General features: G+C 42.5%; 1 protein-coding gene across 18 annotated transcripts in view; it reads right to left on the bottom strand.

Moving 5' to 3' along the window:
• The window catches only part of CAMK2D (calcium/calmodulin dependent protein kinase II delta), a 120,829-nt gene that overhangs the window by 66,263 nt on the left and 36,629 nt on the right, over nt 1-17,937 (bottom strand). For all 18 annotated transcript variants that reach the window (XM_084204133.1, XM_084204123.1, XM_084204134.1 and 15 more), the window contains exon 4: nt 7,501-7,560. In XM_084204133.1, the coding sequence (XP_084060259.1) occupies nt 7,501-7,560 (60 nt within the window). The remainder of the gene's footprint in view (nt 1-7,500; nt 7,561-17,937) is intronic.

Raw genomic sequence — 17,937 nt, 5'->3', positions numbered from 1 at the left:
CCATGGCCCAAAGCCAGGAGACTTTCCTTTTGCCTCTCTGCTCCCAGCTCACACGCCCAGCGTTTCCCCATCCTGCCCCTTCTCTCTGCCCCCTTGTCTGAACAGAGCCTTTTCTGCTTGCCACAGGGACATGGCAGGTGTAGAGGGGGATGAGCTCCCAGGTGGCACAGACAGCCCAACACTTTCTCCTTGGAGGCACCTTTTCCAGAAGCAGGGTGACATACTGGGTGACAGTAACCCACCATGGGCTAGGATGCCAAACACCCCAAATGGGCAGATTTAGGCTGCCTGGGAAAGAAATGCTGCCTGAATAAATTCCTTATTTTCTCTAGGGAAAGGGAAGAGGCCAAGACAAAAGTGACCCATAGAATGGGTTCAGCCCAGAGGCACAAACGCCAAGGCTAAAGCAGGATTATCACAGAAAACATGACAAGTTTTACCACCCCTGCAGGAGCTGCTCTAATGCCATCCAGTGATGCCCATCCACACAAACCAATATACTGCAACGTGTTTTCAGTTGGGGGTTGGTTTTTCCTCACCCTCAGATCAAGTAAAGGTTCCCAACATTTGGGTATCAATCCAAGAACCAGTGCAGAATTCACCTATTAGACCATCAACAACATCAAGACCATCCCTTTCTAAAAGCAAAGGGAACAAAACTTACAACATCCCCTAAAAATGCTCTAAAAATGTCTGTGCTAGCTCAACTGAAAGAAAAAGCTTAGTTTAGCTGAAGTAGTAGAGATCTCTGTTTTTGGAGGAAAGAGTCCAGAGGAAAATTACATATTTGTGGTTTAGCTGGGAGTCACGATGTCTATCCGTATGCATAACACGTGGTTGCAGATTCATAACAAACAAAGCTTTCAAACAACAAAAAAAAATCTAAGTTCTGAAAGATCCATCTTGTGTGTGCAGAGAGATAGCAATGCATTTCATTTGAGCTTATTTCCACAGCTCTTGAAGTCAGCAGTGCAGCCAATTATGAAACTCTTCATTCCAGGAAACACATATAGAAAGTAAAGCACAACAAGAGATGAAAATACAAGTGGGAAGTGCGGCAGCCACCCCAGTCCTCACCCCCCACAGCAGAATCCTCAAGAGAGGTGCTCAAATTCCACTTCCCGTTTCTGTGGATGACTCTGTTTCACATTTAAAATGACTGGCTGCAAAAGGGGAGTGGACTTCAGGAAAGAAAAAATGTTTATGAGAATCTGGACACACTAGGAAAAGAACTTTCATACATTCAAGGAAACATACAAACAGAGGCTTAAGCAGGGAGGAAAAATGCTTCAAGATCTGGTTCACACTTGATTTATTCAGAATCATTACCTATTTTGGTGCAAATTAGGCATGTACTTTCTGAGGCAAAAAATTACAAAACCGGTGGCAAACCTTAGTGAAACCTCATTTCCTTGGTCTGTTATGGATCCTGCTACAGTTATCAGGGATAATGCAGCCAGCAATGCTTCACTTGAGCTAAAATAACCTTGTGCTCCATTAAAAGGAAAGAGAATTAATGTAGCATGGCCAAGAGTGGTGTCATTGCCTACACTCAAAGACATTTTTATGCTCCACAGTAACCCAGAAGAGTGAAACTTAAAGATGCAATACCACTTAGCAGAATAAAAAGATTCTGCTGCAAACAAAAGAGACAAAAGCTGTAACACCAAATAAAGCTGCCTTCCCCCTCCTTTGCTGGCACACTCAGACCACATTAGCTGATGCTTCATATAGCTCATGCTGAAAATCATTGACACATTGATTAGCACTACATAACTTAGTCTTTTAACTGCTGGCGGATTCTGACACTCCACTCACTTCAGGGCCACCAACAGCTCTACAGAAAGCCCTTCCACACCAAACCCTCAAAACAACAGAAGTCAAAAATTTTGGACTTTTCCTCTTAAACATCAACATACATTCAGAAGAACTTCACCAATAAAAGGAATCAGATGCACAGCAGTAACAAAAACTGCTGAGAAGGAGAAAGCCTGCAGAAAACCCAGCTGCAACAAGCCCCACTATGCCCCCCTGTGCGCTCTTGCCTGGTGCAGTCTCGTTCCAGTACATTTAATTTCACAAATAGCAACTGCAAAACCAGCTTCTGTATTCTGTTGTTGCACTTCACTAGTCAGTTACTTGCTGTAGCCACAGCTGACTTTAAACATTCAATCTGTTATCTTATAACACTCATTAAATTAGCTCTTACATTAAATATGCAATCATGTTATATCACTGGTTTATTTGGTTTCTTGATATTTTATTTTAATTCTCTCAAGGGCTACGGTGCACTTTATTCATCATAGAAATTGCAAATTTAATTAATTCAATGGAATGGATGAGATTTAAAATTGTTGAAGTGATCAGCTCATCTAAGCAATAAAAATAATTAAAGGAAGTGAGATTCTCTAATGCATCTAATGCACGTAAACTAGAGCTTCAGATTTATATAGAACATTTTATTTATTTATTTGCATAGCTATAGTTAATACATCCCTGAGGACCATATTTACTGAGCATAAATTTACATAGCTGGGGATTGGTTTGATTTGCACTGCATCAGGAAAGAACTACATATTTTTGACATAAAGTAAAAGCTTAAATTAAGCTCAGAAAAAAACTTGTGCAAAAGAACTACATCCACTTAACCTGAACAGGCCTGATTTTTACCCTGCATTTGGTTTAGAGAGTAACTTAACTAACACCAGCTGAGCTACTCACAACTGTGCCACAGTAAGGCAAACTAAACTCAGGAGTCACTGCATTCACATTTTCTATATATTAATAGTGTTCCTCCTGAGATTCTTTGGGCTTTACGAAGTGTCATGCACATACTTAGTGAATATAAACACAAAGGACAAATTGTTGTGCATAAAGAACACAACCCCCCCCACATACCTTTAACTACCCTCCGTTCAAAAAGGACAAGGCAATACACAGTTTCTTATTTTTTCCCACTTGAGGAACTTAACAACTCAAGTGCTTGTGTTTTGTGTTATGGCAGGGAGAGGAACTAACTCCAAAGCGCAGGCTTTTCCTACTTGTCTTGCGGCAGAAGGAGTCAGTAAGCTAAACACCAGCAGAGAGTGTGGTGAGGAGCAGTGCCAGCTTTGGGTGCTACCAATTGCCCCAGCCATTGATGACAAGCTCCCAGTTCAAAGCATGGAAATGAGCAGACTCCAAATGGACACCAACACACTCATGAAACCAGATAAGGGATTTGACTTTTTCCCTGTACAGTCCCAGTCTGTTCTGCATGAAGGCTGCCTCCTGGCCTGCTGCAAGGCCAGCCTGCTCCCCACGGTGCAGCTCCAGTTGTTGCTGGAGCACAGGTCTTGCTGCTTTCAGAGCACGCTTGCAGCGATGCCTTAGCCCAGCCTGGCCGAGGCTGGAGCAGCAGATCCACAAAAACAGGCTCAGGCCTGGCAGTCCTACTTACCTCCAAGTACCCTGCCTTACAGAGCCATTCAGGGACAGCGTGGCCTCGTGCCAAAAGAATTTCATTTATCACCTGAAGGGCTGCCACATGCCAGTAAAATCTGCTGCCGCCTTTGGCAAAGGGGTGAAGATTGATCAGAGTCAGACTCGAGCCTGATGTTGCTGGCTAATGGATGCTGCCTGCCTGCCATAGCTTGTACACTGTCTGTAAGGCCTGGGAGGAGGTGGCAGAGGCAGGGAATTACAGGCTGTAAGGGAGTGGGAATGCAAAGCCAGCAGAAGCCCCTCCCGTACTTACAGAGAGATCTTGACTGTGTAACTTCCATTAAGAAAAGATTACCCAAACACAGCACAAATCCTGCAAGAGCAGACTCCACTTGGAGAAAAAATACCATGGTTTTACCGGGTTTGAATCAGCAGTCTTCCAGAATGGGTCAGAGCTTGTATTGTCAGACTAATGCAGATTTTATCATTACTTGGGATCTCATAAACCAAAACCAGCAAACCAGCTGTAAATCCATGCCAACGTCATAACAAGATGGTGCAACAGTGTTACACCACCGAAAATGTCAATTGCAAGACTAGAAATCAGAGTGCTAAAAACTAAGTTTACCTTGAGTTAAGAGGACCAAGAAATCAAATTTTACCAGAAGAAGAAAAAGGAGAAAAATCGGCAAAATGACAATGGATTTCTTGGTGAAGAGATGATTACATAGCAATTTTCCTTCCCAACTTCTAAATTTAAAAAATGGGAGCATTAGTACACGTGGAACTGCTGGAAAAGTAATAGTTACCCAAGATGACAAATCCTGTGCAGGTACATGCTCAGCAAAGGAAGTAAGCTTTTATTGTAACTTGATGTGCAATCTCACAGACATAAAGCACTAGGTCCTCCAAACAGCAAGGCTTAACCTACATTTCCATCCATTTCCAACTCTGTAAAAAAGCAACCCTCCACACTGATGTACATCCATGTCACACCAGAGTAAGACCCTGAGAAACACAGCAATGCTGAAAATCACACTAAAGCACAACCTCCTGCAGCCCAGGAGCTTTGTTCCCACAGGAACATGAGCTGTGCTTGCCTAGAAATTTCCTACTGCAGTGTAAGCACAGGCCAGATTATCAAGCACAGCTGGAAGAGGAGAAAAAAACCATGTTGCAAAGACTGATGGGAAAGAAAGGATTCTGAACCCCTTCAAAGTTTCTTCTCAAGGCCTGCAAGTTCAGCTAATGAGGCTTGTGCCTCATTTTAATTCCCACAAAAAAATCAGCAGGGCTCTTTTTACTACAGCACTACAAAGGACTGAGTTAAGAAGAGGTAGAAACCCCAAGGGTGAGTATTGTTGAGGAGTAGCTGTATGTGGAAAGGATGAGGAAATTTTGTGGGTTTTAAACAAACTTTCACATATATATTACTTAAGTGGGAAATGGAGATGTGAAAAAGGAGAACAGAAAATACTCTTTGCAATCCATTTCCCTTATTTTTCCTACACCATTCATTAGGCATCATAACTACAAGGCTGGACAGAGAAGAAATCATAGATTTATTAAAAGGATGAAGAGAAGAAAGAGATGCTGAAAAATGAACTGGATTAGTTATGTGCAAAGCAGTGTCTGCACAGAAAAGTTCAGCTTTCAGACATGTACTGGAGCCCTGCTTGTAGAAATGAAACACCTTCTTCAAGGAAGATTTCCATGACACTTCTTGGCTATGAAAATGGACAGTAAGGACTGCACAGAAACAGAATCATTCAACATTCAGTCTTATTTAGCTTCCCAAAAATAACTCCCTGTACACAGTAATCTTTGAGAAACCACCCCATCAATTAAACTAAACTTCTGCTTTCCTACAGAAATCACACTGAAAAAAATAGTTACCTTTTTTTTTATTTTTCTTAACTTACACATACTTATTGTAACAGCTGAGCTCCCTTCCTCCAGCACACTTCCTTTTTCACTCTTAGTGCTTCCTGATGTGATGCAGCTCCATTACTCACCAGAGATGACAATTTAAACAGGGATGTCATAGTGACCCAAGCATAAGCGCTCCAGTGGGGTGCTGGCAGCACTTGGAATGATCCCTTTAGGGTGATCATTTTGCTGGCTGAGGGCATGGCTGCAGGAGAAGGAACATGACAGAAAACAACATCTGCTGCCAATCCCTAGCATGATATTTCCAGGTCATGAAAATCTTTTCTCAGACAGATCTAGCACATGGCACTTTTTCTGAAACAGGAGCAGAACACTTTGTCCATTCCCCCTCGAACTGTGCACCTTGGTGCAGGTGGTGATGCACAGTTTGTGCAGACTTGCAGAGCCCTACCTGCCTGTCACCAAAGCTGTCATTGCCTGTTTGCACTCCAAGCCCAACCTCACAGATACAAACCGTGCACGTGGAACAGCTGGCCTGCCACAGAGGAGCTGAACTCCATCCTACACTGCTCGACAAGCCACTTGACAAGCTGAAGACTTGTGACCACATGGAACCAATTTAGACTTTTGTTTCAACTGAGTTCTGTGCATTTCAGCCCCTTGCTCTTTATAAGTTCATTTTCCCCAGCTTATGAAAGCTCATAACTATGTTCTGGTTCTAGTAAGGCCCAGGTAAATGGCTCTGGAGTCTGACTACACCCTGTGTGTGATCACAGCTGCAGAAAGGCACTTGTACATTCGCTTAGCTCTCACCATTTTACAATGCAAAACCGCTGGTGAGACAAAAGAGCACAAATAACACTCCTCTTCCTTCTTAACCAAATTTCTAGGTCAAACCCATAAGCTTAAGAGAGGTGCTGCAGAAATCTGACGTCATTTTGAGCCGTGGTATGCTTGTTTTCACCATCTATTTATGATTAAAAGGAAGGAGCTGATTTCATCCCAGGTGATGCCTCAAGAGGCTACCTGGAACAGAGGCTAGACAGAGTTAAAGCAATAAAGGAGGCATTTATCCAAAGGATAGACCTTGGGCAGTGCAAGAGCGTGGCTGTGGCTGCGCCCAAGATGGACCCAAAAAGGATTCAAGATGGATGACAAGTCACCAATTTTCACACTTTTATAAGTTTGGCCCATTTACATGCTGGGGTTAATGATCCAATTACAGTTTCAGGTTATCAAGTCCCATCCTCCCAGATTGCTCTCCTCAATTCCCCATTGTTTATACTTCTTTGGGCCTGAAACTACAACGGTGTCCTTAGTTCTCAGGCTGGAGAAGAATTGTTTTGTCTGACTACTCTGTGAAGAGAACTTGCTAACACTTTATATGAAGCTCAGGGTTACACACCAAAGCAGTACAGAACCTGAAAAATATGAAAGCTAAAACTTAAGGCATCACAGGCACCAAACAATTTTATTAGTCTAAAAATGCCATAACAAACAGGAAATGCCCACCCTTCTGCAGAAGTCACAGGTACACCAAATACTCTTGTGAGACATACCCCTGGCATATATAATTCAGTGTATGAAAAACTGAGAAGCCCAGCTACAGTTTGCTAAAGTTCAAGGTACTTACCTGTCTACACTGTTGCTAAAGCAAAGAGACAGACACACCCCACCTCCAAAATAACTTTATTTTTTGTTTTACATGGTTAGAACACAACTCTGGAAATAAAAAAGAGCAGAGCTTTCTTCAGCTTGGAAGGATGGACTCTCAAACACAAAATACAGTCTAAAGTAAGCATCTCACTAAAACTGGCACTAATTATTGACATTGGTGCAACAGACACTGTCAGCTGGAATTCTTCCGCAGGTCTCCAAAAATCCTGAACAATCCTGCAAACAGCCCCTCCTGCACACTGCTCAAAAGCCCCAAACACCTGGCACAGAGAGCTCATTGGTGGCAGAGCAATGGCTCAGAGATGGGAACACCGCACGCTGCTGCAGGTGATCCATCAGATTATTGCATCCCATAGCAGAACTCATAAGGAATGCCACATGCTAAAGAAAGATTTTTGCCTGGAGATATTTGCACTTGATTTCTGAGCTGCTCTTGGTATTTGTTAATTTCCATTTCCCCTAAATTTTCTAAACTGATAAATAGCATACGAAGCAATGAAATGTTCCTACCGATATTAGGATGCTTCAGGAGGCGACAGATTCTAGCTTCTCTCTCCAGTTTCTGGTGATCTGCATCAAAAGAAAGCAAAACAGTTGCTGTTAGTATGAAGATTAACATGGTTTAGTGTACTTGCTTTAGAGAATCATCACACCATCATCATCTGATGGGATCTTAAAGGAAATGTCTCCTTTACTTAGATCCACTAATGTTTTCACCCCAACTATAATACTGATTTTTTTTTACCTTTGGGTAGAGCAGGAGGCTGGAGCTCTGGACTTGTACATCACTGAGCCCCAACAGTCTTTGCTGGAGCTAATATACTACTGCTTGTGTCAAGCTCTGTTTTCTACAATAGACAACACAAATATTCCATAATACTAACTTTGGAAAATAGAACTGCTTGAAATGAGAAGAATATGCTTTGAACCTCGAAAATATTAAGAAATGAACAAATTTAGAAAACGTTGCTTGGATGGCAACTCTGAAGAGTCAAAAATTGAGCATCAGATGTTAGAATTAACAAGTTCAATCCTTACTGCCAAGTGTCCAGTTAGATAAGTAGGTCAAAAGAACTTTAAAAACAGATTTAAAATAAAACAGAGAAAGCAAACACCACCTTTAAAATACTTAAGACTTGAAGTTTCTGACAGCATGTTTTAAATCTGCAGGAAAGAACAAGGAGGAAAACTTGTTTGATTTTAATTTTTCTGCAGTTTGTACTTCCTAATATTTGCAGTCAACTCTAACAACAAGTGAAACAATTTTACGCCTGTTACCAGTTCAGATTATTTTCACATGCTTTTAAGAACTGGGATAGTTCTTGAGCTAGTCACTACTTGTCAACTGACCCATCATACTTCCTGAGGCCTAAGAGCCTCCACCACTTGCATGAGAAAATTTGTCAGTTTAACCCTCTTTACCTTAATGTTTACTAAACAAAAACAAACAAAAAAAAAAATCAGAAGTTCAAAGTATTAAAAATAATTATAAACCTGCAACATAAGCTTACAGCTCTTTTTTTAAAGTTAAACTCTGCCACTGAGGTTTCTCTGCCCCATTAAGATTTTTGAATTCAGTTGCAGCAAGGCTGAAACATAAGCACAGACATCTACAGTTACAGTACCTTCACGTCCAGCAGCTCTGGCTGTAACTTAATCTTGGGCTGAGCACTTGGCACATTACCCAGAGCAAGCAGGGAGATGATCTGCAAGGCAAACTGAACTAAGCCGGGGTGGGAACAAAGATGAAAATGTGAACACTGCCTCAAAAGCAAAGAAACAATCCAGGGGCTATTGGACATTTTGTGTGGGAGCTGTGTCTGTGGTGCACTCCCAGCTCTGCTTTCAAAGGCCCTTCTGTACCACCTCCAGCTATATTTACAGATCAGCCAGCACAGCCAGAAACCTGGAAGGTGTCCGACAGGCTTCTGCGAAGTGCTAAAAACATCCTGCGTCGGCTCTTCAGGAATAACACAGCTATAATAAAGAACTTCATCTCCAACTGTGAATATGATAGATAAACAGTGGAACTTTCTTTGCTATCAACTGCTATATCACAGCTTCTGATCTGACACTCTGTATGATTCATATAACTTATTGATTATAACTGTATTGATTAAAAAAAGCACGCCTGATATTTTTCAAATCACAGTAAAAACATCTTAGAGATGCTGCTGCATGCACTGCAATATGTGAAGGTAACATCTACATCATCATCAACATCGTTATTATTGACTGCATTATATATTCCCAGGTTTTGACTCCAAATTCAACCGGTATATTGATGGACACCAAGCAGGTGTTCTCTGCTGTCGTGTAAATCAGAACAATGAGCTCTCTGCATTTAACTCCTTCAGTTGTTTGTGGCAGTAACTGCTATCACACCTGCAGGTACCTCACAGCCTGCACACTATGCTGAGGCAGCAGAAATAGCATGAAATACTCCCTGAGCCAGGGATTCAAGTGGACATTGAGGTCCAGAAAGCGACAGCGACACTTCCAAAGAAGCAGAGCATTCCTTAGTGTTGTTAGAGGAGTAAGTCTGCAGTATCTAAGTGTTTGAGGGTGGGACCAAATGCAAATTTAACTTCGTGTGATATCCAAGAAAACTACTCTCCTCTAAAATCTGCGCATTTGTTCTATGAGTTTTAGGAAATCCCGTTCCTTCCTCTCTCCACTGGGTTTATTTACAAGTCCTTGCAACTGCAACTGCTGTTGCACTCGTAGCTATTTGTGTTACCCTGCCTCCTGCCAGGGCTCAAGTGCTGGGGAGCTAAAGGTGAATGTCAGAGGGCAGGGCACACCAAAATACTTCGAGCACTCAGCTCCCAAACATCTGAAGGGTAAGGTGTGCCACTGCAGAGCCCACTGGGAAACAAGGGACCTGCCATACAGCCAGGGAAACCACCAAGCAGGCACAAACTCCCCAAACCCCGAGACGGCCTGGGAGAGCACCTGGTGTCGAATGTTTATGTTACAACAGTAGCTGTGGAAAAAATAAATGCAATAGTAGGTCACTTATTGAAATCAAAGAGCTAATTCCTCTCAACTTTGACAACATAAAATTCACCAGCTAAAATTGCGTTTACCTGCCAGGTAAATACAAAGCAGGAAAAATTATTATCAGGAGCAGGAAGCCAAGCTTGAAAGCCACACAGATAATAAAAAGGGAACACAGGCATATTTATATACTTGTTTCCTTTCCTCTATTTTAATTACCTAAACTCAATTACAAACAGCTTTCCTACATTGTCTGCTTAAGAAATTGTAATTAATTGAAAAATACAAGCTCAAAACACAGCAAAGCAAACGCAGAAGAAGGAATGCTCTACAAATTCTAGATTACTTCATGAAAACAAGTCTCCATTAGTGAGCAATGGCCTCTACCACAGCAACAGCCCATTTCCAAGATTGGAAAAAGGTCACTGCCTGTCAACCACTGACACCATTGGAAATAAGCAGCAATGAGAATAATGTGGGTTTATTAATGGAAAAAAACCTTGCAGCCACCTACAAGTAAGTTTAGTCTGATATGGAGCCAAGAAAAAGAAAAAAACCCCAAGATTTAATGCACTGAACCACGAAAATCTCAGCCTTTACAATAACTAATGAAATTCTGTGAAACCTAAAACAGACAGAATATAGCTGTAAAACTGGGGGTACTCACAGACTGCATAAACTTAAAATCTTGAACTAGTTCTCATTCATATGAGGAGGTTCTAATAGACCCAAAGCTAATATAATTTATGACACCTGCCTCAGAAAATTAGACTGCCGGCACTGAATTTCTACTAGGTAGGCAAACAAAAGAACTAATTGTTTCAGCAGTATCAATATTTGCTTTCTTACAGAAGCTTACATGTGTAGACTCCACACTTTTCTTGGATTACATCATAACATATGTAACAGTATAATGATATAACATATCATTAAAGATGTATAATGTATGTATTTAATTATGTATTGTATGTCTTAATATATGAAAATATATAATTCATGTCTTCAGCATCTAGATCTTCTACTAAAGTACCACGAATCTTCATCCAAAGTGCTGATCCTGCACCATCATTCAAACTGAGCTTAGCACCAGGGCAGAAATGTGCACCTCTCAGAACCTATCAACACAGGTAACTAAAATGCAAACATCTCCAAAGCAAACAGTCTTCCTAACAAGTATCTGTAGCAACTTCTGTAGTTGCTTTTTGTTATTTTACTATTAGAGCTAGCAGCCCACAGCCAACAACATAAAAGCATTTTCCCAACGTCCCTTGCATTGTCTTGTCCATTTCTTGTTTTTCCCCCAGGACTGACTGGATAGATTACTAGTCAGTATGAAGTGATGCATGTTCTGGCAAATGACTTGCTGATCTTTTTGAGGATGGTCTCTACAACCTGCTTCCTACTCTGTGCAATAGAGCTCAACACTTGTACGTTCCGTGTTTTTCCTTACCCAGCTAAATGAAGAGAAAACAAGGAGCACTAACTTTGAAGGGGCTCTTCAGACTGCATTGCAACCCCAGAGCACCTTGATGCTGTTACATTCCGCCATGAAAATCAGAAAATGACTGCAGGAATTCTGACAACAGAACACACAAGTTAACAGAGCAAAAACTTCCCCTCCCACGACCCTGATTTTGTCAGCTTTGCTGACAACTGTCTAGAGCACAACGAAGTACCCACAGTCTCGTGGAATGTAAATATTTGTGATTTAAGGGCATTGCTGCGCATAGGAATAGTGCTGTAAAAGACACTTGCTTTAAGCCCAGGAATGTGGTTTATACACAATCTCACTGCATCAAATGCAGCTTCTAAATTCCCTCTGATGAAGCATTAAGGCTCTGGAAACAGCCCAGGTCTATTTCTTAGGCCTGACCATTTCTGTAAGTTGAAGTCCCTAGTGGGTGTCCTGGTTTCTGCTAGAATAATTCCCTTCCTAGAGGTGGGTACAGTGCTAGGTTCAGCATTTAGGATGAGACTCATGTTGATCCCACAGCGAAGGTTTAGCTGCTGCTGTAAGCAGCGCTTGCACTAAGGCAGCTTCTCACAGCACTCCCCAGGCTGGGGCTGACCTGCTGGAAAACAGCTCTGCAGACAAAGACCTGTGGGACCGGGTGGACAACGAGGGGTCCAAGGCCAGCAGTGCCTAGGGGGCCAAGGATGCCAGTGGTATCCTGGGGTGCATGGGGAGGAGCGGGGCCAGCAGAATGAGAGGGGATCCCCCCAGCTGCTCTCCCCCTGCTGGGCCACATGTGCAGTTCTGCCTCCAGGTCTGAGCTCCCCAGCTCAAGACAGACAAGGAAGGACTGGAGAGGGTCCAGCAGAGGCTACAAAGATGATGAAGAGACTGGAGCACTCTCTCATGAAGAAAGGCTGAGGGAACTGGGCCTCTTTAGCCTGAAGAAGAAATGACTGAGAGGCAATCTTAGCAACACAGGCAACTTCTTTACTGTGAGGGTGACTGAGTACTGCAACAGGCTGCTCAGAGAGGCTGTGCACTTTCCTTCTCTGGAAACACTCAACATTCACCTGGACATCATCCTGTGCAACCTGCTTCAGCTGAGCCTACCTTAGCAGGAGACTGGATAAGAGGATTTCCAGAAGTCCTTTCCAACTCCAAACATTCTGTGATAAACCTGGGGGGAAGCTGGCTGGGGCTACTGCTCAGGAACTGAGTAGGCACTGGTCCATGAGCAGTTGCATCATGCATCACTCGTTTTGTATGTTTTAATTCTTTTGTCATCATCCTCCTCCTATTACTTATTATTATTCTCCCTTCCTTTTCTGTCTTAGTGAATTACCTTTAACTCAGCCCACAAATCTTAATTTTACTTCTGGTCGTCTCCCAAGTCCTGCTGCAGGGTGTGGGAGGAGGGAGGGAGCGAGGCTGCGTGGTGTTTAGCTGCCTGTTGGGTGAAACCATGACAGTGGTGACCAATTCCATTACCAAACCCCTGCCTGAGCTGCTTCTTATGAAAGGCAATTTACAGACCTTTAGCAGTTTGCAAGCATTCATTTTCAGCTGGTAAGATAAAACAAGAACCACATTTATTCATGTAACAGTCCATCACACAGCTCTTTGAATTTTCCATTACTGAGCTCACGCTCAGCAGTGCTCACAGACAAACCTCAGTTACCTCCACTGTTATTCCTGAAGAAGTAAATGCTAAGCAATACAGTCCTTCAATCCCCAAAAGCACCTTTTCAAAATGAATGCTCCAGCATTCAGAACCTGCTTCTGGGGAGATATTTAAACTGAGTTGTTACTTATTCCTCTCTTCCCAGTATTTATAGCTGGGAAAGTGGGACATTCTTGGAATAAACAATCCCATCCGAGCCACCCCTCCTAATGTTCCCCAGCAGAGTCACGCGCCAGGTGTTCATTGTTACAAAGGCATCTTCTCCATGGATACCCCGCTCCAGAACGGGCAGGAGCACGCAACAACAATAGCACAGCCAATTCTGCTATTAGGCCATTGGTCAAAAGCATCAACAGAGCAGAAATCAGGGCACTGAGTGTGCCTCCAGTTATTTCTGTGGCTGTGTTCCCAGACACACTTCTCTTCACCGAGCTGCTGAATATCAAGGAAAAGAAAAAGATATTAATTCAAGATGCTTTGTAAAATAATGAACAAGCCCCACACCTGTAGAGCTTCGAATTCTGCCCCACAGCATTAAGAAGACAAAAGACACATTTGTACTCAGCTGCAAAGGCCTCCAACAATAACAGTTCTCAGCTGACTGATGTTCCTGCAAGGCTTTCTTCCACTTCCCACCCGCCTTGTGTTAATGTTTTACCCTTCACAGTGTGCGAGAAATTGATAAATGGACACAGAGACCCGATTCCCATCCACAAAGCACAGACTGCACAGGCAGAGACACTGCAAGTGTCTTTAGGGCACGTTGTTGGACACTTTATCCCTGATTTCTACGACACCTGCTGTGACCAAAAGAGGCAGATATTCCTGCATTTGTGCTCTTTCTAGCACTGCTGCTAAAACTGATGAGTACCTGACTCCAAGTGAGCTGGCAAAAGCAGTGAAGACAACATGTGACATGAACAGCAAAGCACTGAGCCCACATGATTTCATTTATTTCCACGATTTGTGTTTAACCATGCCCATAATGAACAGAAAGAAGAGATCAACAGAATGGTACATTTGCAAACTGGACTTGACCCAATTGTTGAGAACCTTTAAATGGTTCCCAAGAGCACACATTCACACACTACTGAGCTCAAACTAAGAAATCCTATTTTTTCACCTTTTAATACTCTCATTTGCTGCAGATTGAAACAGCCAGCTGGCAATTCACTCCACTCTTCTGACTCAGAAAAACAAGGACAATATTAGTGGAAGTCTAGAACTGCTGTTATATATATGCACATGTTAATTGTTATTCTCTATGTAAGTTACATGCACAACTACATATAGCAGTTCTATACCTATTATTTCATTATATAAACAGCACATGTACAGAAACAGAATGAAGTACTGTAAACTCTTCAGTGCCAAAGTAAACAGAAAGGACCTGAGAGACAGAAGTGTGGGTGTGATCACCTGGTCACCTCCATCTGTTTGCCACCAATCTGCACCTGACACTTAACTCTGTGCACCCTGGGTTCCATCTTGTCCCTTTCACCTCTTTTCATCTGAGCCATCCATTGCTGCACCTTGTAGCACCTCCCTGACACATCTTCATGCAAGGCCTACATTTGCCATACCAGGAAAACCTGATTGCACTTTACATCCTCAGTCTTCCCCTTCCTGCCTCCAAAGGAAAATAAACAGCAGTTTATTTTCCTTTGTGACTCAAACTTGCCAATTCCTAGAACTGATGGTCATCCAAGTCTTGTTCAGCCATTCCCCTTCCATTCCTACATAACTGCATGTCCTTCATTTTGCATACTGGGAGCTCTTCCCCTATTTCACTGCCCTCCTTTCATTTTTGGTTCTCAACTTAAAGCTGCCTGCCCTCTACTTGTTTAAATTCTGCTGATAAATACATGAGTGCATTCAATATTGCTTATGTTTTTCTAGCTTCTATTTTCTACTGAACTGTTTAAATTTTTTTTAGGCTTCTCAGTTCTCTTGGCTCATTTCCTGCACAAAGTTGCAATTTTCAGGAAACAATATTTGGAAAAAAGATGTTAGGAATCAAAACCAAGTTAAACAAAATCAATCATGTAAGAGATGCCTCAAACTTGAGGTTTTGACTCATCAATCTAATGAACACTAAAGGATCTGTTTGTACTCAAATAGTTCACTGGAGAGGGATGGGCTGCAGGATATACTTGGCTTGAGTGCCTTGCTGAACTCCAGTCCTACAGAGCCCATCCTAAACACATTAAATCCGTCAACAATGCTGTAAACTCTGAGCAGACTTCTGTCTGACAACTAAAATTTTGAAGGCACCCTCAAATTCTCAAGTGATGCAGCAAGACATGTATGAGAAATACTCATTTTCCTTACAAATGTTATGAAAACAATGTTGTCTAATAACAAAAGAAAAAAGTACACCTTCATATAAAGTCAAAACACACTGTCAGCTACTGCAATACATAAGCAGCACATGGTTAATTTGAAATAAATTGTGAGCTTCTGACTGATGCCAGCTTATTTTAATATAAATGAGTAATTACTACATGAAAGACTGGTGTCAAGTCATGATTTGTGACAGCCACTTTGCTGGGACATGCACAAGTTCCTGATCTTGAGGCTGCTGCAAAGAGCAAATTCTGAACTCTGACTTGATGTTTTCACTTTGGCAACCCTTATTGTTAGAAATCCCACCAACGGCCACCACCTTTTGCCTCGTAGATGTAATTTCTATGAGGTGCTGCATTAATTGTTAGTGATTGTTTTTAAACAGTGGATGACCAGTGAGGATGTTCAGTTTGCTGACAGGTTACGGATGAGAGAGTGTTCCATATTTACTAGAAAGGGAAATACCATTGTGCAGAAAAGGTCAACAACTTTTATTTCCAATATTTCCTGTAGTCACTGTTACTTTAAAACTGAGCATTACACATGACTTAACCTACCGGAGACTAAGGGCTTCTTTTATGCAAATACACTCCAAATCACTGACATTTATCTTAATAAAAGCTCATGGACTTTAACTCCCAAGGAGGAAACAACTGTAGAACTACAATCAAGTCCAAATAGAACAAAAACAATGGTTTGGCAGCTACCATTATGACTCAGAGGAAATTTAAGCAGCACATCAAAGCCAAAGCTTTTCATAACAAGAAGAAACACTAAGAATACATAAGCACATTCCTACAGGACTATTCCATCAAAAATAACAGTAGGCTGCACTAGTATTGTAGGACTAAAGACATGATTGTATTAATAAAAATATCCTGATGCCTAAACCTCAGGCTTTAATAAACAGTAGTCATAGGTAAAGTCACTATTCTTACGTGGCCCATAAAAAGCTAAAACAATAGAAAGATTACACTCAAAAAGGAGTTCCACATTAAGTTGTAACTTGACTGACTTCCATCCGCTAACTTGCTTTAAAACAAAGAAGAGGATTATGACTAACCCACTGTATTAATTTTTTTCTGCTAAGTTGCTAAGCCTTCGCTCATAATAAAAACAAATCTCCTCCTCAAATACCATGTGCATTTAGCCATAGCTAAATGCACATGGCAATAGCATTTAACCATCTGAAGCTTTATATTACAGCAATCTTTGATACCAGGACAGTGATGCCATGACCTCTAAGCTACATGAGTATGGTCTTTTGCAAGAGGATTGTCCTGACATGATTTTTAGAATCATTTTCTTGCAGAGAAAGAGAGAATTGCAAATCATTTGGTTTGTAAAACCAATCATCAAAAAAATACTAGCCTTGCAAACACATACTTCTAAAAGATAGTCCCCAAAAGGAGTGTTATCATTAAAAACCAAATCACAGAGGAGAGCCGGTGTGCAAGTGGAAGCCAGTGACGAGTGGCATTCCTCAGGGCAAGCGCTGGAATTGGTGCTCTCAAACATCTTGGTCGGGGATGTGGACAATGGCATTGAAGCAACCTCGGGAAGTCTGCCAACAGCACGGAGCCCTGCGCTGGGTTTGACAGGCTGATGGAAGGGATGGCACCTAGAGGGACCTTGGCAGCTAGGGGAGGTGGGCCAGGGGGACTCTCGGGAAGGCTCAACAAGGCCAAACGCACCTTGAACATGACCTGGCAACGTGCACACGTAGCGCAGCAAGCCAACCACATCCTGCATCCAAACAAGTGTGGCCAGCAGGTCAAGGGAGGCAACTCTTCCCCTTGACTCCACTTTCAGGGCATCCCACCTGCAATGCTGCATCCAGGCCCCGCTGTGGGGGGCCCCAAGATAAGAGGGGGCCATGCTGGAGGGAGTTCAGGAGGCCATGAAGATGCTCAGAGGAATGGGGCACCTCTGCTCTGGTGCCAGGCTGGGAGAGCTCGGGGTGTTCAGCATGGAGAAGAGGAGGCTTCGGGAAGACCTGAGAGCCCCTTCCCATGCCTGAAGGGCCACAGGGAAGCTGGAAAGGGACTTGGGATAAGAGCCTTGAGTAACAGGACAAAGGGGAAGGGCTTCAAACTAACAAAAGGTAAGACTAGCTCCAAGGACAAAATTCTTTCCTGTGAGGGTGGGCAGGTCCTGGCACAGGGTGCCCAGAGAAGCTGTGGCTGCCTTATCCCTGCAAGCATTCAAGGCCAGGTCGGAGGGGGCTTGGAGCAACCTGGGATAGTGGAGGGTGTCTCTGGCAGGGGGTGGAATGAGATGACTTTCAAGGCCCTCTCGAACCCTAACCATTCTAGGATTCTATGAAATTCCTAATTTGTCTTATTTCAGTAAGACATGCCTAAAGAGCTTGTCTGACTCAACAGCTGCATCACTCCACTTGTTCTACAGACAGAGAATAAAGATGCTCCCAGGCAAGGAAATCTGAGGCTTTTTTTCTTTTTTT

This window comes from Fringilla coelebs, assembly GCF_963513975.1.
Source record: "Fringilla coelebs genome assembly, chromosome: 4".
In the NCBI taxonomy this organism is placed as follows: Eukaryota; Metazoa; Chordata; class Aves; order Passeriformes; family Fringillidae; genus Fringilla; species Fringilla coelebs.
This window is presented reverse-complemented; position numbering and strand designations above follow the sequence as displayed.